This window comes from Malurus melanocephalus, unplaced genomic scaffold (assembly GCF_030028575.1).
Source record: "Malurus melanocephalus ecotype Western Australia unplaced genomic scaffold, MMel_1.1 scaffold_341, whole genome shotgun sequence".
Lineage (NCBI taxonomy): Eukaryota > Metazoa > Chordata > Aves > Passeriformes > Maluridae > Malurus > Malurus melanocephalus.
In genome coordinates this window covers 628,843-650,931 of record NW_026623573.1, presented here as the reverse complement: position 1 = coordinate 650,931, position 22,089 = coordinate 628,843, and the positions used below count along the sequence as shown (strand labels likewise).

At 45.0% G+C, this 22,089-nt stretch overlaps 1 protein-coding gene across 2 annotated transcripts in view; it reads right to left on the bottom strand.

Annotated features, from left to right (window-relative positions):
* The window catches only part of PHACTR3 (phosphatase and actin regulator 3), a 98,792-nt gene that overhangs the window by 2,897 nt on the left and 73,806 nt on the right, over positions 1-22,089 (bottom strand). For both annotated transcript variants that reach the window (XM_057378126.1, XM_057378127.1), the window contains exons 9-11: positions 5,590-5,645; positions 1,499-1,560; positions 500-640 (exon numbers count right to left, since the gene is read on the bottom strand). In XM_057378126.1, the coding sequence (XP_057234109.1) occupies positions 500-640; positions 1,499-1,560; positions 5,590-5,645 (259 nt within the window). The remainder of the gene's footprint in view (positions 1-499; positions 641-1,498; positions 1,561-5,589; positions 5,646-22,089) is intronic.

Here is a 22,089-nt window from a genome sequence, read left to right as displayed (position 1 = left end):
ACTGTTGTGTCTGAAATCATGGTGAAWATTCCTACTACTCAAGCATCTAAATGTGACACTCAAATTGGGATGTAAAACTGCTATGTGGCAGGTTTGTGATGGGACAGAATCAGAGTTTTTGCTCAGGAGAATGTGGGTGCAGTGACTCCTTGAGCACTCACAGGAAACATGAGAGGAAATATCTGCATTTTTGGGGAAAACTTCCAGTCTGAGAATGAATGTTAATACTCTGTTGGCTGGAAATGGTTTTGAGCTGGAGATTGTATCCACCTTTTTGGGTGGGTGGGTAGAAGTCTTTAGGGTCCTAAATAAATATGTTTATAAATAGGCAATTTTTATGACAGATTGCTTTGGTCAGTATGATTTCAGCATAAAAAATAAAGATAACATGTACAGAGATGAAATGTTCCAGCGGTTAAATGTCGGTTTAGAATGTGATGCATCATTACAGACAAATCAAGGAGAAAGCAGAACTTGGTGATTGTGGTTCTGTCAGTACCTTGTCTGCTGCTGACAGTCGTGTCCATGGTTTGTCTGCTCTCCTGTCATAGTCCTGTGCTTTTGCCACTTCCACATAATCACTGAATCGAATCAGGATCTTTCTGTCTCTCAGTTCATCAACTGTAGGTCTCTGGTTAAGCTGTATTCAGAAGTTTTGTGAAATAAAACCAGGGTTAATATCAAACATATCAGTAAAAAAATGAAACATTTGCTGCTTTTCATCTTAGCTCAGTGTGCATTTCTGCTTTTGGAAAAGCACCCAACCCTTGGAAACTCCAGGGAAATATTTAATCATTTGGAGGACTGCTAGGAGAGTAATGATGGTTTAAATGGAGTTKTGGGCTATAGCACAATGCCTTTATAATGGACAAAAGAAGAAATTATTTGAACCCAGATACTGATAAAATACATTTTCAAAATGTAAAGGAATCATGGTGGATTTGTTATCATCTCTGTACGGTTCTGGGTGCTCTAGGATGTTCTCTCYAGGCAGAGGCAGATTGCCAGTGTGAGATTCTCAGCACTAGACCCCTGGAAGAATTTCAGTCTGGCTTTAACAARTTATGAGCATATTTTGTCTATAATTCCATTAGGGATTTCTAGGAACARAACAACAAGATCTAATTCAAATTCTGAGAATATTTTAAATGCAAAAAGAAATGTACTATGGGAGCAGACCTGGTGCTCAGCAGGGAGTCAGCTCTGCTACAAAAAATGAAAAAGTCCTTTTCTAGCAATGGAGCTAACAAATATGCAGKGTGCAAACAAATACCCATTTTCTGACTAAGTTTATATGTAAATATTTTACTAAATCTCGTGTAGCTGAGCTAAGGTAGGTATGYTTATAATTCATATTACCAGACAGTACTATCAGACACTGCTGAGGAAGATGGATATTGAGGAAGGTTCTATATAATAATGGCCTCTAAGGCTGGTTGATATTACAGTAATTTTGCTAAATTTCTAAAAGCTAATAACAAGTATTGCAAGATTTTACCTTTCTTGTCAGTCTCTGCTTGATTTCCCTTCTCTCTTCCTGTTCCGTTTGGTCATTTCGTTCTGCGGAGAATATAAAAAAAAAGATGACTTTCCTCATGAGGAAGTTTGGTGTTTTCGCAAGTTCCAGGCAATGACGGGCACAGAAAAATAAGCAGCTTGTAGTTGTGTGTTTTGGTAATTCAGTGCATCCCTGGGCTGTGCAGGAACACGGAGTTACCTCTGTGTGAGGACAATGTCCCGGAGCCAATGTCAGCTCTGCCTGCGCTCTGAACTGCACAAAGATTTAATAAAACAACAGCAGCCACACCAATGCTCCACTTGGATAAAYTTTAGAAGGAAAATCAAAACACTCCACCGTTGATTAATCATCCTTTTTTACTCCCATAGTGCTGGAGCCATTCATGCTGTTGGATGCTGAGGAGCCTGGCTGCAGCAGCTCCAGGGAGAGCCCGTGCTCTTCTCTTCTCTTCTCTCCTCGATCCCCTTCCTTCTCTCAGGCTGCATCACTCTCTGCTCCTGCCCCTGACCTGCACCTTGGCTCTCGCTGACATTAGACCCGGTCCTCCTGCCGGGGGTTCCTCTGCAGAGCTCGGCTCTCCCCTCAGCCAGCTCGGCTTTGTGTGTTGTGCCTATTAACATTCAAGCCGTGAGAACTCCTACACACTGCCTCTAAAAATAGCCCGGCGTGCTGTAACACTGTGTGAAATAGATCCCCTGCCTTAGGAAACGAGTTAATGGCGTTTCTATTCCCAGTACTATCTGTTACTAAATTAAGGCATGAGCCCATGACCTGAACAAAGCTGYGGAGCCAGAAAAAAAAGGTTTAACCATTGTGGGATTCTCTAAGTACTACCGTGAGGTTTATTACACCACTTGAATTAGATATTTCCAGTGTTAAAGCATACACGTGATTGATTTCTACTATGCCTCAAACCCCACTTGCACTGCAGATGGATTTCCAAGATGGTATTTTTAACAATGAAGCTTCTTCTCCCTGATTTTTGCACTCATTAGATGACTGAAAATGCAATCAAACCTATTGAAAAGAACATAGCAGTGCATAGCTACACCTGGCTACGATACAAATGTAAATCAAATCAATTTAAAATGCTATAATGTGCTACATTACAGTTCAATGGCAAGGCACAAAATGTAAAGAGAACAGRTCAGCTAAAATTAGTGCTGTGTCAGGGATGAGCAGCTATTTCAGTCTGCAGTGTGTAAAAAGAGAACAGGCTTTAGAAAGYAGAGGGTATTCTTAGACATAGAGATACCTGCAAGAAGTTATTCATTCAGCTTTAATTCAACCCTTATAGAGTAGATATTCCTATTTTGCATTTTTTTAAATTAAATATAGATAATTTTCTGTGGTGTAGTGCCTTTTTACAGTATGATGAGGTATGCAAGGAGAACTGCTCAGGAAAGCTGTGGATGCACCATCCCTGGGAGTGTTCAAGGCCGGGTTGGATGGGGCGTGGAGCAATCTGGGATAGTGGAAGGTGTCCCTGCCCATGGGAGAGGGTGGAACAAGATGAGCTTTAAGGTCCCTTCCAACCCAAACTGTCCTGTGATTCCATGATTGTAATTCCCCCCCCCCCCCCCCCCCCAAAAAAAGCCCAAAATACACATTTCTGATTAAGAAATACTTTCCCTAATATACATGTGTAGTGACCCATTTCTGTTTGCTTGTGTTCGCTTATTTCCAACTCCAAGAAATAAAAGAAATGGTTCTTTTACAAAACAAAAAAAAAAACCCAAACAAACAGGGATTTGATATGAAATGCTGGCAAGGGATTGTAGAACTCAGGCATTATTACTCAGCCCAGAGAGGCTTTTCCCATCTCCCTCATTCTGCCCACACAGATCCATTCATTACTGAGGGCTGGGTTTGCAAATCTCAGCAGAGAGGCTCCCGTTGTGAGGGGGCCTGTGCAGYGCTGCAGCTCATTCTGTGCTCTGCCAGCTCCTCAGGGAACTCAGCTCTGTGTGACACTAAACTTGGGGTCAGCATGGAGGAGGGATTGTACAGGGGTTCAAGAAATGCCATGCTGGATGTGAGTTCAGCTGTCTGTTGAGGACAGCAAGGGCATATCTGACACCCAGGATGTGATTTTAGTTCATTTGCTTTTCAGGTTTGGTGGGAAGCCAGCAGTGGTTCTATAGTTAAAGAACTTGGAAGATCAACAACATTGTAAGAAAGTGCTGGCTTTAAGTTTGCTTTTTATGTATTACTTTTATCTCAGAAACAACTCCCTAAAGGAGRTAAGAAATCACTTTTTGAAATCTTGCTGAGATTTGCTTTAAGTAACAGCAGTTGTACTTTTTAGTATAGYTTTCTTTTTACCAGAATTGTACAAATGTGAATTCTGAGTCCATAAAAGAACTTCTGCCAGCAGTACCAATTATGAACATCAAAGATGTTGGGAAAYGCACAACTTAAAACTGCACAAACCCTTACTACACCTGGAGGAGGCTGTATAGATTTTACTGAAGGGCTTTTACAGGACATTCAGCTTTTTCTATAATGGCAGAGTAAATAAAATGGAAGTGGTTCTGATCCCAGCTGAACCTGTATAAAACCCAACAGAAGTCAATAAATTTGCTCCATGCTGGGAGCTCTTTAAATGAGATACAAATCTAGACCAGTATGTTTAGCTGGTGTTCAGGAACTATCTTTAATTCTGCTTTATCTTCTTTCTGCTTTATCTCTCTCTAAGCTCATTATATGAATGTATTCAAACTTTTTTATTATTAAAACTGGTCACTTTAACCCAGATTAAGGATGTAACCAGCATACTTCAAAAAGTAAACATAAACGAACAGATTTTTTTAGTAGAGATCAGTTTTTCCTTAGCCAGAAAAAAGCCCAAAGAGACAGATTTTCAGAGACGTYGGTTACTGACTCTTGAAAATCTGGCCCCACCTATTTCAGAACCTTGGGTTAGTGCTTTTTCCTGCCTCTCATGGTAGATGACAGGTGAAGTTTGGCCAAGTTCACCCACTCATATCGCAAGGAGGGTTTTCTTTTCCTCATCAAGCTGTGCCCATACTAAGTTCAGCTCATTTTACTGTGTGTGATCTATGCCTTGGAACTGTACAGAGGACACTGCTAAATATATGTTGCCTGAGGAATCTTTTGTGTTAAAACCGAAATGAAATCCCAAATAACTTCAGTGGCAAAAGTGCAAGGTTTTTCCCTAGGAACCACTAAGAAAGTTCTGCAACATTGAATTTTAGGTAACATAATGTAGATAACTTTTTTCCTAGGGAATTACAATCACATGACAAAATATAAATTAAATTGTGTAAGCAGCACTGCTTGTATGACAGATTTCTGTGGCTTTATGTTTTATGCCTCTTTAATGAGAAACTATCATTTCTGGGTTTTGTCTTCCAACACTAAATAGACTCAATAGCAGATGGATTCCCCCCTTCTCCTGTCTGAAATCCATAGTGGAGACAATTTCAAAGCTCCCTCTCACCTTCCCCAATTCAGCACCTTTAAGGAAAGGGATTATGTTCATCCCTTGTTTGACCCCCTGGAAACATTTAGGAAAAGAGCTGCAAGCTTTGCTTTGTGAATTTGAGAGATGCTGAGAACACTCCCCTGTGGCAGCACCTGTAACACTACTGGGAGTGTCCCTCTAATAATTCTGATATCTCAGGATGATCTTTGACTTGGCTTTGGGAAGATCTCCAGTGACAAGAGCAAATGGACCTTGGGAGAATCACACCTGTGTAAGGACACTTCCCCCTTCCACTGTATTCCCAGCAGTATTCAGTGTTTGCCTTGAAAATCCATGTTTTGAAAAATGTCACTCCAATTCAGATGGCACTGGGTGACATTCAGATTGTATTCYCCTCTTGGACACCCATACCAGTGTAATCAGAATGAAAATTATTCGAAATCMTGAACCTGACTGCTTCTTATAGTCCTAAAATTGCAAGTCTTTGTGAAAAATTAAAGCTTTTAGGTACAGAAAATAATCCCAGTGAATTAATTTGTCTATTCAAAAATATTGCGTTCTGCAAATGCAATCACTGATTTCAACAAACACAGATCAAATAGTTAAGAAAAAAAATACTCACGTTTCAGTATATTCCTTCTTTCTAGCTCCTCAACAGCGGGTCTTTGGCTGAGTCGCCTGCGGAAAAACACCAAAATCACATTTTGTACCATGCCTRTTCTTTGGAAAGTCTGCAGCAGTATTCTGACTTCTGGTTGGTGTTTTCCTCAGGAGAGRACTATAAAAATCTCTCCAGGACTTGTGAAGAAGAAAAAAAATAAATAATCCTGGCAGAGAATTGTTTCTTATATTATTTTTCCCAAATGCCAGTAATGCAGGTGAAAGTTCTCCTCTAGTTCGCTCTGCTGTCCATGAAACGCTTCCTCAGAATATGCATCCTTTTCATCACACTTTCCAGACAGTCAGTGGGAAGCAGCACTCTCCAGAGGTAAAATTCGCTCTCAAGGATGTGTTTCAGGTGGCTATCAAAGGAGTTCCACTGTGATCTTCTGTCTCTGCCACTGCCTTTACCTTTTAATCACACACAGTAGCACGTTTCCTTTTCTCTAACACCAGCGGTGCATCCTGACAGAATGCAGACTGGCCAGAAATAAAGCTTTTCCCGTGGTTTCCCGATTCCACGTCTACCAGAGCAATYCCCCAGCTCTGCTCCTGCCTGCTGAATGCAATTCGTGTGCTGCTCACAGCCTCGCGCTGTCTGAACGGAGTGTCTTGGTTCCACCTCCCCTTTTCTGTAGTGCTGCCTCAGGATTGAGTCTTCAAATCATATGATCGGTGCCACAGTGATTTTATTCCGCATACTAAATGAGACTCACTCCCCCACGAGGCACTGGAATATCTGCAGAGGATCTCAGGTAATTGGAGCCCTCCCTAGGCAAGCACACACACACACACACACGGAGGCTGCATTTGCTGGATTTTGTGTAATAATCCAGCTAGCAGATCGGAAAGAGTTTCCGATGTTTCCTGGCCTGCGTTCTGGCAGCGTTCAGGATTCTCATCGTCTGCTCTCGGCAGATGTTGCCAAGCCGGAGATGAAGTTACAGAGACAAAGAAACACTCAGAGCAGGGACCACACTGCAAACTGCTGCAGTTACTCCTCTAGTGGGTATAGGAAATATATGAATAATTATAAAGTCATGCTGTAACTGGATCTAYATTTTATCAAATGTACAGCAGATGGGAAAATGCAGTAATTGTTAACACACTGCAAAAGAACTRGTAAAAGGATCTGATCTGCTAATTTTGTAAGCCTTACCCAAAACACCTTCAAAATCAACTCTGTAGTCATTTGTTATCAGACCAACAAGTGGTAAACTGACAAATAACCCTTTATTAATAAAACAGTCTGGAAAAACTCTCATCTTGGGCATCAGGAACACACCACAATTACTACACCAAATTCACACCAGTAAGAAGCTTAGATTAGATGAGCTCTTGTGTACAAACACAGCCTAACTCTCGCTCTCTCCACCTAACCCTTTGTATCCCCCAAGGCTTTTCTCCTGATCTCTGGGCGCTCTTTGGAGGAATAAGCCGGATACTCCRGCAGCGGAAGTTGCAATAATCCCAACTGAAACAGGAATGATGCTGAAACTAAAGGCTTTACACATGTATTTTTAATTCTGGTTACCCTTGGACTCCTCCCTTCTCGCTCATTTCTCTGCATGTCTCAGAAATTACACAACTCTGGCTAGGTTTTGTTTGAAACAGATTAAAGTGCATTTTGTAATATAAATCAGGGAAGAATGGCTTACTGGGAGAGCCATCTGCAAATGAAAGGTCCACTCGACCTGCTGCTCATGCGCCTCTCTCTCAGCCATTCTTAATTACAGCCCTGCCATGTGAGATTGATAGATACTCCCGAATCTGTACATTAGATTTCAGAGGCACCTTTTAAACTGGGGGGTTAAAAACCTAACAGAATGAGTGAAGCAGTATGAGAATGCGAATGTATGTGATTCTGTGTGAAGGCTCTGTATTTATATAGATATAATATGTATGATGGTTGATTATTTAAACTCTGTTTCCCTTTGGTTTTGATAAATACATGGTAAGTACCCATTTTTTGGTGCACACTCAGCTTCATACCCAAAACAAGAAAAAGGTGCAGACAGACAACAGGTATATGTGCCTATGAATGCTTTGTAGGGTTTTTTCCCTGAGTTTTTCAGAGCTACAGAACACCCTTCCAAACTTTGTGTCACAGTCACAAAACCAGACACGGACTTTGGCTAAAAATAAAACCTAAATGGGGTTTTGGGAAGGTGGGAATAGAGTGAAAACACCAAGTACAGCGAGAATCACGATCAAATGAGAAGCCGCAAAAACCTCTGACATTGTTGCCATCAATGTCCAGGGACTTTTTGGGTCTATTTCTTATTTCTGCTGTTCTGGAGAAGCCTCTCAGTGCCCAGAAAAGAACTTTCGCTTCCTTTCTGAGTGGTGGCTGCGCTTGGGGCGGAGTGGCTGGCGGAGGTGCCGGGCTCCAGCTGCCCTGACAGGGACGAGGGGCTGGAGTCTGGTGGGGCTGCACGGCTCTGCTGAGCCGGCCCGGCTGAACCGGGGCTCCAGAGATCCTTCCTGCAGGATTTTGCCGCTTGTGAAAGGAATTCAGTGCCCGAATGCCCGTCCTTCGCTGGGCAGGAAGGACCCTGTGGCTGCTGCGGCCGCACCCCGAGCTGCTCGGGGGGATGGCGGAGGCGCCTCATGGCACCCCGAGGACTGAGCCTGCTCTCCCCGAGCTGCTCGGGGGAATGGCGGAGCTGTCACTGCACCCAGGGGCCAAAGCCCACCCTGCCCGAACTGCTCTGGGGATGGTGGAGTCGCCTCACGGCACCCCGGGGGCTGAGCCCGCCCTGCCCGAACTCTTCAGGGGGATGGCAGAGGTGTCACCGCATCCCGGGGCCAAAGCCCACCCTGCTCGAGCTGCTCTGGGGATGGCGGAGTCTCCTCAGGGCACCGCGGGGGCTGAGCCCACCCTGCCCGAGCTGCTCGGTGGCATGGCAGAGGTGTCACCGCGTCCCGGGGCAGAACCCGCCCTGCCCGAACTCTTCAGGGGGATGGCGGAGAAGCCTCAGGGCACCCCGGGGCCAAAGCCCACCCTGCCCGAGCTGCTCGGGGGATGGCGGAATGGTGGAGTCTCCTCACCGCACCCCGGGGGCTGAGCCCCCTCAGCGGGCGCCTGCAGCCGGGCCCTGAGCGAGAAAAAGCACAGACACCTCTCTCTGAGGGCTCCAGGCAGCACAAACTCACAGGTCGCCCCTGTCAAAATGCACATCCCTCCTGAYTGATGGAGCTTTAATGTAAGAAACCATTTCAGATGAGTTTGGGCCTCAGCTTGGGTGAGCTGTTCCCTGCGTGCTGCGGGGCTCTGAGCAACAGGTGCTCTATTTTGGAAGTTCATTTCATGTTTTCTCTGAAGCTGATCCATGTGAAATCCTGCCTCTAGTAGAAGCAGAAGCACACCTTGTGTGCTGAGCTCGGTGAATTTCCTCAGAAGGGACTGTGGAGAGCCAGTGCCATGGCCTGGGGAACGCCGCCACACCTCAGGGACACCTGGCCTGGGGAAATGGCCCCCGGCTCCCCTCATGCCATGGCTGGGGAGCACAGCCAGGAACAGGGCATGGAGAGACTCAGAACATAGAGAGRGGATGCTCAATTCTCGTTTTTAAAAGAAAAAAATCTTCAGCTGAATAACAATTGTAGCAGACTGCAGAGCAGTGGAGACAGTGTGTGATTCCCGAGGATGAAACAGGCACCTGCCATGAAGGAGCTTTGGMAAAGGCCAAAACCTGACCCCTCAGTGACTGTGGATGGTCTCCAGAGACTTTGCACAGAGAGCATCTTGTATGAGGCAGGGGCAGGTGAATTTGAACCAGAGCCTTYGCTCATTTCATGTGGATCCAGTCAAGTCCATGCACCCAGCTCAGCCTGGGTCATTGTGGCTGCTGTGCTGGTCAGCAGCTCTGCCCGGAGGAGCCGTGTGAAGGTCTGAGGTGAACAGGAGGCTCCAGCACTGCTGCAACAAAGACGTGGTCGTGGCTGGGTGAGTCCTGTGCTTTCCATTTCTGTTCTTTTTCCTCCTAGAGACTCACAGCCCCACGTGGACTCACCTCAGCAAGGTGACTGTGAGCTCCATGGGAGCACTCACATAATCCACCTCTTCTGTTGTGTGACAGTAATGATTTCCTTTCAGCTGATTTAGTTATCTATTTCTTGTTTCTGGGAAAAACATCCAATTAATGCTGCTGTGCTCTTGGGTGTTACGGAAACCAAAGTTTGGGTATTTTTGTACTCCCTGCTGAGGCAGGAGTGCTCCCTCTGAGTGCCTCTGTGGGGCCAATTGTTTCTGGTAATGTCTTGAAACTTTCCTGGAAATGCTCGAGTAACTCGCAGGCAGGTCCTACCTCTGTCCAAATTCCCCCCCAATGTCGTTGGTATCGCCATGGTCTCATGTTAAGAGTACTCCAGGAATTTGCCTCCCTTTTAGTTTAAACCAAGGGATGCCAAGAGCAGCAGCAAGTGGAACTGAACTGGCACCTCAGAGGTGACTGCAGCTGCCTCCGAGGCACCAGTGTCGTTTCCACATAAACGGTGACTGGGTACAGTTCACAGATTGCTGGACACGTGTCAGAGATGCTCCAAGTTTGGACAGAAAACAGCATTTTCTCATCATTAAATAGTCACAGTAAGTGTGTGGGGGTAAAAGGGGATGGACACACTACACTACATGCGCAGCTATTTCTCATGATCAGAAAAATTAAAAATTCTTCAGCTGTCTGAAGCTTGGAGACTGTTCTGGGTGTATTTTCAGGCTACCTTTAGAATGTTTTCTCCAGTAAATTGGACTCAGAAAGATAATTCAGAGAGGTAATCATATGTATATTATTATATGTAGAAGCCAAAGACCTTGCTTGCTCCCATGTTCTCTCAGTGTTACTCCTCTGGGTGAGAGAAGCAGGTCATTGCAGGTTAGCTCAGTCACCTGTGGTTCTCCCCASAACACCCTGCAGGTACAGCCAGGTGCTCTTGGTCACAAAGCCCTTCAGGTGCTCAGATTTGCACATGGCCTCAAGATGTTTGTTTTCCCCATGCAATTTCCACATGGGAATCCTCTGACGTGGGTGAGTGCTCCCCGCTGGCTCTCAGAGGGGCGGGGGATCTATGGTGCCTGTTTTCTTCCCTCAGTGAACATGTGTGGTGTRTAATTGCAGCAGAACAAGCTGTCCTCTGCCGTCAGGGCCCTGCCCATGATCATGTTTGACACGAGCACAAGCGCAGATGTGGAGTTGGAGTGTGGGGAAAGCCACAAATGGYTTGTCCCCTCTGGAGCAAGGTCACATGTTTGTGAGCCCGGTGACTCGTACATGTGCCTCTGACTGCTGATCAGGAGATCAATATCTGCTTCACACTGCCAGATTGTCTCCTTCATATTCAAGGGAATGAATGTCTTGGGACCACTGTTACACAAATATCGATCATATTGAACAGTTACAGGTGACTGAGTGCTCAGCAGTCTGAGGAKCTGCGTGTCACCAGGGTCTGCTGTCAGATGGGCAATGCATCAATATGTCCTGTGAGCAGGAGGTGCTGCCAAGTTCCCTGTCCTCACAATTACCCTCAGCAGTGTCTGCTTTGTCTGCTGTGGGAGCTGCATCTCAGCCAAGCCACAGCAAGCTGAGGGCTTGCAGGTGTGGGCACAGAATAGCTGATGAGAGACAAATCTGGAACAGGTACAAGCCCCCCTGTGTGCCTGTGGGGCTATGCTGATTCTCACAACTCAGACAGTCCTTCCTTTCCAGCTCCTCCATTAGTCTGTATCTCACCCGCCTGCAGACTCAAGCAAGCATTCAAGCAGAATCCAGTGAAAAACAGCTCAGGTTTGTGTGATTTCTTATCTGTCCCCCAAATATCTTCCTGTTGCCCAAATATGTTTTTGCACAGAATCTATTGCACAGTGTCTGTATGTGTGATTGCCACAAAACTGAATTTCTTTTGGATTTGTAGCTGAAGCCAAAGTTATACTTTGGAATCCTGTTGCTGCTCTTAGTTAGATCCATGTGATTCTGACAATCTTCTCCAAAGGGAGGAATGAACTGGGTAGACTTGGACACGTGCATGTGCCTGTGGACCCCGGGCTGACAAGTGAGCAATCAATCCAGCTATCAGTAAATGAGCTGTAGCCGGCAGCAATTGCATTGATTGTCCCTCGAGTCAGGTGGTTTTGCAGATGAGTTGGGAAGGGAAGTGGTGAACAGGATCCCTCAGAGCCYGGGCAAAGGGAGGAGAAATGGGAGTGCCCTGGTTTTGCCTCTCATAAATCAGCTTCTGTCTGCTGCCCATGAGGAGGTAGAAGCTCTGCCTCTTAAATTGGCATCTCTGTTGCCAGAACATCATGTTCAATTCAACAAGAAGTTTATTTTCATCCTTCCTATAAGTAGCTGWGAAGGGGATGTGTGCCAGGGCTTTGAGTCGCCCACGCTGCACTGTGCCTGCCTGCAATGTACAATTATGGGTAGTAGTAAATCTGTGGTGGGAGGGACTTCTCTTTTACTGTCTGTACAAAATTAGAAGGCAGACACTGAGACAAACCTGTTTTTACCCCAAGGTAATTCTGGATCATGTAAAAAGTGGGAAATGATGTGCCAGCATTTCCCATAACAGGAAAATCATAGAATCAGGATAGTTTGAGTTGGAAAGAACCTTTAAAGGTATCTTGTCCAACACCCCTGCAATGAGCAGGGACATCTTCAAGTAGATCASGTTGTTCAGAGCCACATCCACCCTGACATCGAATGTTTCCAGAAATGGGACATCCACCACCTYTGAGTAACCTGTTCCAGCGTTTTACCACCCTCACTGTAAAAATCTTCTCTCTTATATCTAATCTAACCTGACGTTGCTTCAGTTAAAAACTGTTCCCCTTTTACTATCACTATCTACCCATGTAAAAGRTCACTCCTTTTTTTATAACCCCCTTTAAGTCCTGGGAGCCCACAATATTGTCTCCTTAGAAGCTTCTTGTCCTCAGGCTGAAGCACCCAAGAGTATCATCCTGAGAGAAGGTGCTGACCTTCTGACAGTAGGGAGCTCAGAGAGGCGTGAAAAGGGTGAGCTGGTTTGGTAAATGCTGTGAGTTACATTCTTTAAAATAGCCTGATATTTGTGTCTATGTGCCTTCATGAACTAATTTTTGCATCCAAATAAGAAAACTGCAGATAAACAGAGAGGCTATAAATGTTGCCTTAATTACATGTGTTATTTATTTGTTTGGCCTTTAGTTCTGTCTGGATTTTCAAAGCTGCAAATCAGCACGAGTTCAGTTAATTATGTTGTCACTCATCTACCAGGCAATTACACTTGTCCATCATTATCATTTCTGTGATACGAGCCCTGCAAAGAGTTCAGATTTCAGCTGAAATAGAAACCACACACTTACCCAGTGTGACCCTGGTATCATAACCCMCTGTCCCTGAAGGACCTGCACCGGTGACTGGTTTGTTATTGCACAGGGCTGTAAGCACTGTGTGGGCTGAAACAACACCGCAGCCAGGATCTAATTGTGTGAGAGCATTCCGATGGMGAAGGCTTTAGGGTAATCACTGTTTTCACCACTTGTGAAAGCTGTGCTGCACTTGACCTTTGGGTGCCTGGTTTTMCCAAGGTGTGGGGAAGAAAGGCCAGGCCCAGCTGGAAGCAGAGCCTGACTCAGTTCCACTGGCTGCAAAGCTCAGTGCAGATGCTGAGCATCGTTCTACCACCTTCAGGAGGCTTTGGCTTTCAAACTTCTCTCCACACTCAGATAGTGGAGGATGGTGTTGCACRTTCTGGGACCAACGTAACATAATGGCTTTAATTTTCATCTGAGTTATTAGTTAATATGCAAGAACTAATGTGCTGACATGGGATTGAAATGTAATGACTGCTATTTTCAGAACAGCAGCTTTCTCCTTCCACCTGCTTCCCCACACTGTGGTTTAAAAGAGCTGCTGGATAGTGGATCTGTCCTGTTTGTAACAGAATCACAATATTTAGTCATTAGGGTGACAGAAGTACAACTGGTTGTTCAGCCAAAGACATGTTCCCTGTCTGTAGTTTGATGAGTGTTTTGTTCAGCAGCAATGTCAGTGTGAGCAGCACCACTGCTTGTTCTCACTTCTGCTTTGCCTTGCAGCTGGGCAGAGAGCTGGTTTGGGGAATACTTTCAAGCTAAAAATAGCTCAGCAAGGCAAAGTGCTGAAAGAACACACTCTTCAAATAACTGAGTGAATGGTGCAGCTCCCACTGCACCTCCTCTGCTAAAGGCTGAGGAGAGCTTTAGGCTGGATACAAAATGTGTGTTGAAGGACCTTCCAAGAGAAACCATGTCCTGAGCATGACCTGGTCAYACTGTGTAGGTCACTGAAGATGGTTAATAACATTTCACTGTAAAGCAGTAGGTTTTCTTTATCTTTTCCCCCTCCCCTTTTTTTTTTCCTCTGAAGCAGGAGTAAAACTCTGGAGCCCTGTGTTCCCACAGAATGAAAAAGAGAAAAGCAATCCTGCATATCACAGATCCGGGCAAATAGAGAACATTGTGGGTTTGATGCTTCAGAACAGGCAAACAAAAGCAATCATAAATCCCACRGTTTTAGTTCTATCCCATTATGTGTTTATTACCATGATACCATTTTAAATAAAGACATCTGCCACTGCTGAAATGATACTAAAATCAACTCTGATAGCAACTGCATGAGMAGCAGGAGGGAGCCTGCAATAACCAGCAGTCAGAAGCAAATGTCAGACCAGTGGTGAGGACTGTCACTGACCTGAGACTTTCCTGTCTCCTARTGACAGTTGCATACTCCTGGGTGCTTACTGGGTAATGATAAAAAAAAAATTTAAAAAGGGGGATGGGGGGAAAGGTAAGAAAGAAAAAAGAGCTAGGTTTTAACTTCATTGTATGAACAGCCCCTTATAGAATGTTTGTGCCTGTTCTCCATGGAGGCTGAGGCTGACTTGTCAGGCACCTTTGTGCTCTGTATGAAATGAAGTGTCTATAGGCTTGTGACTCAATTTCCTKGGCAGCCACGAGTGCAATTTCAGCCATGGCAGTCAGAGAGAAAAGGGGCAGGTTGACAGAGAGACACATCAATTTGGTCTGTAGCACTAGCTYCATTTCAAAGGGCATCAAATAGAGATATTGTCCACGGATGGAAGTGTCCCAGAATGTCCTGGACTCAGTGGGATGCTCAGGGCTGTACTAAGAATCTGCAGTATTGTGCATTTAATCCATAAATAGTTGCCCCTACAACAGATGCCACTGCAATGTGCAACTGTGGGATTTGGGTCACTGGAAGAAACCACAGCTGGATTTGCAGAGAGCAAAGTATTGGTGTGTGTGGGCTGTCAGCTGTGTGTCAATTCTCCTCCTCCCCCTCACTTAATGCAAACTGATTTGAGAAAGGCCCTTCTTTCCAATGGATATGAGCTGCTGGAAAACTCCCCATGCAGTGTGTGTTCTGGAGAGCATCCTTCCCTGTAACCTGGTGTTGTATAACCAAGGTCCCTTTGGCAATCTGCAAAGTCTAGGAGGTGGCAAATAAACCTCTGCAAGGTGTYTTTGCCCTCTGCAAGGAGCAGTGAGGATTTACCCCAGAGCTGGGGGTATCAAGCTGTGTGAGCTGTGATCCTCCTAACCTGGTAGCGCCAAGCAGGAGTGGACGTGCTGTGGTACTTTGCAAACTCCTTGTAATGTCARGCTTGATGCCAAGGAGCAGCTTTCTTAATTACTGAAGTAAATCAAGGAAAATGCAGCACTCTCCAAGTACTTTGTGTAATCCCTGAAGGAGAAAACGAAATGACAGCAATTTCTAAGGTTGCAAATGCTGYTGGGATAGCCGGTCCCTGCTGGGACCGTGAGTGTGGCTGCACAGTTGCTCCCAGACTGCAGGAATCTCTCTGGGAAYGCTCCCCTGGCAAGGCAAATACTCTCTAGTTCTCACCTGTCACTCACCCACACAGCATCCACTGTGGGATGGGATACCCCTGCCTTCAGACAGTATTTCACCATCTGTTGCACTATTATCTGTTTCTCTTGTGGACACTATTGTTGGCCCAGCATTTCTCAGGACTGAGTTTGACCAACAGCTTGGCCTCACACTGTCACTAACCTTGGCTGGCCAGAGCCACACGGCCTTTGCCCACAGCAGGCTCTGAATCCTGCTTTTTACTGCACTCTCATTTATTTACTTTTAATATTTTGCTTCTTTCAAAATTTCTCTTGAGGTTATCGGTTGATTTTTCAGTACAAAGCATGTTCCTGCTCTCAGTGCAGTGTGAAATGAGAAATTCCATTGACAGTTCAAAGATGTGGCCCAAACAGTCTGTAGGGGTGTGAGTCYCCTGGTCTCAACAATCATCAGTTTTGTAGTTCTTTCTCCAGCAGCTCTCACAGTGCTCTGCAAAGCTGGTCTGTATGGTTACATCTGTTGTACAGAACACGAGAATGTGGCAAAGTGTCTTGTCTGAAAAAACAGATTTGCAGCATCTCTGGGAAATTATTCACTTCTCTCTGCAAGTAGTATTCCAGTAATTCTGTTTTTCTGTTTTTAAATTGGACAGGGTGAGGAGTATAACTTGTCACTCGATGCCTCAAAGTGTGACACTGAGCACTGCAGACAGGCTAACTTACAGGAAAATGSAGGCAGGATTTGAGTATTAAAATGTCATCCTCATATTCCATCTGCTCGTCCCCAGAGCTTTTTGGAACCCTCCTTACCTTTGTTTAGAATCCTGTGTTTAGTTATGGTCACGTAACTCTAAATAGAATGTGCTGGCAAATTTCAYGTAGAACAGAATATTCTGAGCTTCTGAAATCCAGGTTCCTCAATTGAACAAATTGTAATAATTAAATTATGTAATGCTAAGTTTGGCCGKTACAGCCGTGATTTGTTGTGGTACAACACACATTGTGTCTCACTGACAAAGCACAAGGCCGTGACATGAAACCTTTGTGAGTGTTCTTGGGAATGGATCCCATTGTGCCACCTCCGTGATTGTCCTTWGAGATGTTCCCTGCCTGAGGAGTGACTGCTGGGATGGGGAAACCAGGCAGAGCTGGCAGTGACTCCTCAGAACTCCAACAGGCCTTGGCTCTGTGCAAAATCCCTCCTCAGACACTGATTTTCCTGGCTTTTGCARCTGATGCACAGCGAGTCACAGCATTGGAGTGCTGGGCCTCTGCTCCACCAMAATTCCCTGCTGACCCTGAGCCTCCTGCTCCCATCACCCTCGTAGACCTAAGCCACACACATCATTCCCTGTTACTTTTTTCCTTTATGTTGTAAACAGGCYGATAAAGGGATTTCTTCAAGCTTAGCTGCATGATGTCTATAAATATAACTTCCCTTACCACATCAGTCCTGGTTTGTTTAACCTTTTCTTGAGAAGGAGGATTTTTCCTCGCTTGGGTGGTATTTGGAAGTGCTGTAGTCGCTCCCAGTGACGAATATAACAAGGCTGCAGTGTAGCCTGCCCAGAATATGGCTTTTGCAGACACTCAAATTAGCCTGATCTCTGTGCAACAGGCCAGCTGCTTTCTGCAGAGACTGCTGAGAGGGCCTGGCTTTATTCTTTTTTAACATAATTTCCGAGAATCTAATAGAGTATTAATTAATCCAGAATTTAATTTGCTTAACGAATATGATCATCTCAAGCAAATGACACGGGTGGTTCATCTGTGAGCCATGYAGTCCTGGTTTTAAGAGGTTTTTTTCCACAGTGAAGCACTCAGGTTTTATTCTGCTGTTTATTTCTTGTCCGAGTAGTATTCTGTAGTTTTATCAAAGCAAAATAACTGACACATCTTTGCACAGTAATGAACTCAGTAGATTGAAGTACCTGTTTCTAATAGGATTTAAGATTCAGATTTTGCCAACTTGCTGGCTCTTGTTTTCCAGTTGCCTTATTATAGTCCTCTGCTTAAGTGGACTTTAAACAGAGGGAGGTCCTCAGCCTCCAAAGGTGTGGTCCATTTCTTCTTAATTTCACTGGATAAAAACAAGAGCATGGATTGATAAACCTGGGAGTCCTTTTTTTTGGTCTTTTGGTGTGTTACATCTGACAGCTAAAGGAAAAGATAGAAAAGAAGAGAGCTTTCCAGGGAAAAACCACTCCAGAGTCTGGAGGGGTCAAGGTAGTGGGCTGGCCACTTGGATGAGTTATTATCCTGAAAAAACAGATACTGAAGGAAACTTGCAGTGCTCTGACTCAGGTAGCTCCCAAGCTACAGGGAAAACCTCCCAAGACCTGATTATCCAGTTGCAGCTTGCTAGGTGGGCACTGGCAGTGGAGTCAAAAAGATGTAGTTAGAAGTGTGTTTTAATAGTTGATACTGCATATCCTCTGTTGAGCACTGGTTGAGTAAAATCAATGACCTTCTGTTCTGACCTGTTTTCTCTCCTTTCCCYCTTCCTGTTTTCTAAATATTTATYGTCTTCATTTTTCTCTCCCCTCACCTTCTCTGAAGTTATTTGAAAAAGGTTGAAGCTGTGTTAGTCTGACCCAGTTTTTCTATATGAAAGCAGCACGCCCAAGCCTCCAATTCCTGGAGGAATTGAGATCCTGAATGAACCAGGCTACAGAAGTTGTGCTCAGAGCTGCAGGAGGAGGGAACTGTAGTARCTCACAGAATCTGGTGAACCAGAAACTGGAGTGTATGAATTACAGTTTCCTTGGATCACATGTACTGTGACAGTTTTCTTGGAAGAGAGCTCAAAAATAAGATCAAGTTCTTCATGTGAAGGTGCAGGTGACTCATCTGAGAGCCTTCCCCATAAGCCAGGGATAACACAGTGCTGTACCCTCAGGGACACTGTGTGCAAYTGTGGCTCTGCACAGTAAGGTTTTTTCTTCTCCAAACTAAGCCACAATTCAGGTTTTGTGGGAGAAGAGTCCATTTAGGTATTCTGCAGGCAATTCAYTGCAACAGTCATGGTGACATTTATTTCCAGTCTGCAGATAAATTTGGTTCAGTTTAAAAGGCAGGTGGGAGGAGAATCAACACAATACCAGAACTTCCCCCCTCTCTTTTGTTCTTAAGTGCTTTCAAGTGGCACATCTGAAATGGATGTGTTAAAATTGAAAAATCATGCACCCAAACCCCTTTCTGTATCAGATTTTTCTTGTACCAGTTCATAGTTTTTCAGATACAACCTGTCCATCCCATCTCRCTTTTGTTCCAACTAAGTGAAGTGCTTGGCTTTAAGTGCAGAAGACATTTTTCCCGAATTTCATTAACAGGTCTAAACCAGAAAAAACTAATCCTARATCATCTCAGTAACACAGTGCCCATACCTACAAAGGGTGAAGGCTGCCCCTGTGAATGCCTCAATCCCTCCCTGCCCAGCCCTTGGGTTATCAGGAGCTCACAACTGTTACAGCACCTTGTTCTGGTCAGGCTTTCATCTCAMAACAGCACAAATCACTGTGACAATCAGAGCAGCTTCCTTTGGTCTCTATCGATTAAACTCTGCAAATTAAATTAAACTAATTTCTTTCTGTAATAATTACTTGTGCTGCAGACCCACACTAGCTCAAGAACCTGAATCATAATCCAGCGTAAGGTGAAGCATTACCGAGTATTACTGGCATTTCAAGCATTTCCATTTATGACTGCTTGTCACTCCACAGGGTTAGAGCCCAGATCTTCAGGCGTGTGGCRGTGCCCAATTTCTGGGAAGGGATCTGAGCTGAACATGTGCTTCTGTTTGTGGGTGGGTTGGCAGGGCAAAACAAGTGCACTGTTTTCTTCCCAAAAAGGCTTTTTCCTTATTCAACTACACTCGCTTTAGCAGTTTTCCTGTAAGTTTATTTATGTAATTCTGCTCCCCTGTGATACTTAACAGCTTTCTGAACTCTGATTTTTTTTCTCTCTAGTTTTTTCACTTGTGCCACTTACGCCAGATCTATTCGAGGAATTGACTGTGTGTCCCAGAAAAGGCCCTGTGTATTCCTATCTGTGTTTCCACCTGCTGCTCTGCTCTTGCCTTGCCTGCTGTGCTCTGACCTGCTGCCCTTGCCTTCTCTGTGCTGTGGAAAATAGGTTTGATTAGGAATTCCCAGCACTGGAGCCAGGGAAGTAGAACAGAGCAGTGTAAGGAGATAGTGTCTTCCCAGAAGACAATCTTTAATCAGTTGTGCCCTGGGAATTTGGAACTTTATTTCATYCCCTGGCAGAATTTACTGCCTTTGCAGTGACACTGCCTCATATTTGCACAAATACCCCCCCTTTTCAGCAGGAGGTGAATGCTGAATCCTCAGCAATACATCCTGCACTGAGAGCAGCTCTGGGTCGTGTGCATGCATTCAAACCAGAAAACACAGAACTAAAGCAACCCTGTTTCAACCCTTTATAAATTAATTAGTGTGTTCAAAAATTCTTGCCAGACAAGCTGGGGGCTGGTCTGAGACAGCAAATTGCTCATTCTGGTTCAGCTGCAGATCACAGCTCYTGCCCAGAGCTGACAGGGTGCTCCACAATTAATTGTGCAAGCGCTGGACTTTATTGCTGGAACAAGGAAGCACTTCTGGTTCAAGAGCTGCTGTGCAGAGGGCCTGGTATGATCACACACTCAGGGAGGTCAGGTTTACTTGCTGACCAGGGACTGGTGTTAGTGAGRTTCATTCTGTTCTTGGGAGTTTAATACCTGAAAGGGAACAAACCTTTCTCAGTCCTTTAGACAGGAAGACAGTGTAGTCAAAGTACAGCGTGTACAGATGTACTTGAACCTTCTCTAAATGCTTTATTTGAACTGCACTGCAGCCTCCTTGGACTTGAAAAGCCTTGTAAACAGGAGGCTGAACTTATTGCTTGGAGACCTTAATGGCACTTGAGTCTTCTCCCTTTCCTCCTGAATTTTACCATTGAAGGCTGTCTCAGGAAACACTAATCCTCAGCTCCTTGACCAGGCCAGTGCTGTCAGTGTGTTCAGAGCACTCGGGTTTCCAGCTGTGTGACACTGCCTGACACTAAGGAAGAGCACAGGCCATATTAATGCCTTGGGATCTGAACATCTGAATCTTGGTGGCAGCACCAAAAAAAATTCTCAGATTCATTTGCACCTTCTCCATTCTTCCTATTGTTCCCCCCCATCCCTTACAATATCTTTCTTTCCCATAGCCTGAAAAGCAGAGGCCATAACTGAAAAGGGACAAAATATTAAAAAAAAATCCCAAATCCTCACCAAGCACATGGGTGCTGTGCATGCTCTTAATAAAATCCTGCAGCTTTATGCAGATTTGACAGCARCCCCCAGCTGGTCCCCCTGCCAGCATCACGTCTTGCTGTCTGGAGCAGAGCGAGGAGAGAAGGGAGACTCCCTCAGCTCCCACACGCCCACAGAATTAAATTGTGGCTCTATATTTAGCTCCTGTCTCGTGTGAGGAGCTCAGCCTTGCACACACACCCACGCTGCGCTGGCTGGGGTTATTTTTAGCATCAGCGAGATGGTTACCTGGATGATTCCTGCCAAATAATGAAATGCATTAAATTGTACACAGCTAATTAGTGCTGACAGCTGATCTGTTCTTTGTACCTGCCCCCCTGCCTTTCTGGCTCTGGAATGAATCTGTGTCAAGTCTTCCCAGCCTTCAGAAATTAGGGCAGTTCCCTGATTTTTAGTCCAGTGACTGGGAGTTGGAACTCAGTTGGAGATTCATCAAAAAAGCCTTGCYAATCTCCAGGTGAGCTTAGGCTGGGCTCAGTATCTACTAAACTTCTGCATTAGGGATACTGGTAGTTGTTACACACACCCACACATCGCTTTTTTTGGTCAGTCTAAACAAACTGTTCCCCAAAGTTCTGTGCATTCAGCCAGCTTCCTGCTGCATGTGTCAATCTGAAGAGCTGATGYCTTTTCAGGGAGCATTTCTGTGGGGAGGTGGCACTGGATGTGCTGTCCTTGGGAAACTCGGTACAGCTTTTGTGTCGTCAGTAGGTAAAATTCTCTTTGTGAGTGCTCTGTGTTGAGCTGTGGTRTTATTTGTGTTTAGGCGGCCAGTCTGAAGTGCTGTTTGCTTGGTATTGTTCTGTCTCCAGCAGCACTGTGAACTTCACACTCTGTTACCTGAGGGACAASCCAGGGTCTCATCTGGGTGTGCTTTTAGCTACGTCTGCACTTCCTGGGTGAGTCAACTCAAAAATGCTTCTCCAAGAACCTCAGGGCAGCACCACAACTGCAGATTCCAGATGTGGTAATGACCGAAAAAAGATGCCTCTTTCTCCCTTTACGTTGCCAGGAAACCTTGYCCCAGCATCATCCACTTATCAAAGCCAAGGTTTTCAGTGTAGTAAAGATCAGCTTCAGGTGCTCAAGCTTTGGTTCCTCACTGTGTACACAAACCCGTCGTTCTTCCTGTCTGACTCCTCTGCCCACGTTTCCATATCTTAGTTCCTGTCTCCATCATCTTTTAAGTGCCACTTCATGCATCATGCCTGTTTGTACAAATACCCAGGAGGTGAAGCAGCACATGAAGTGACTGTTGCTAATACAATTTTTTCTGGGAATTCGTGTTTTCA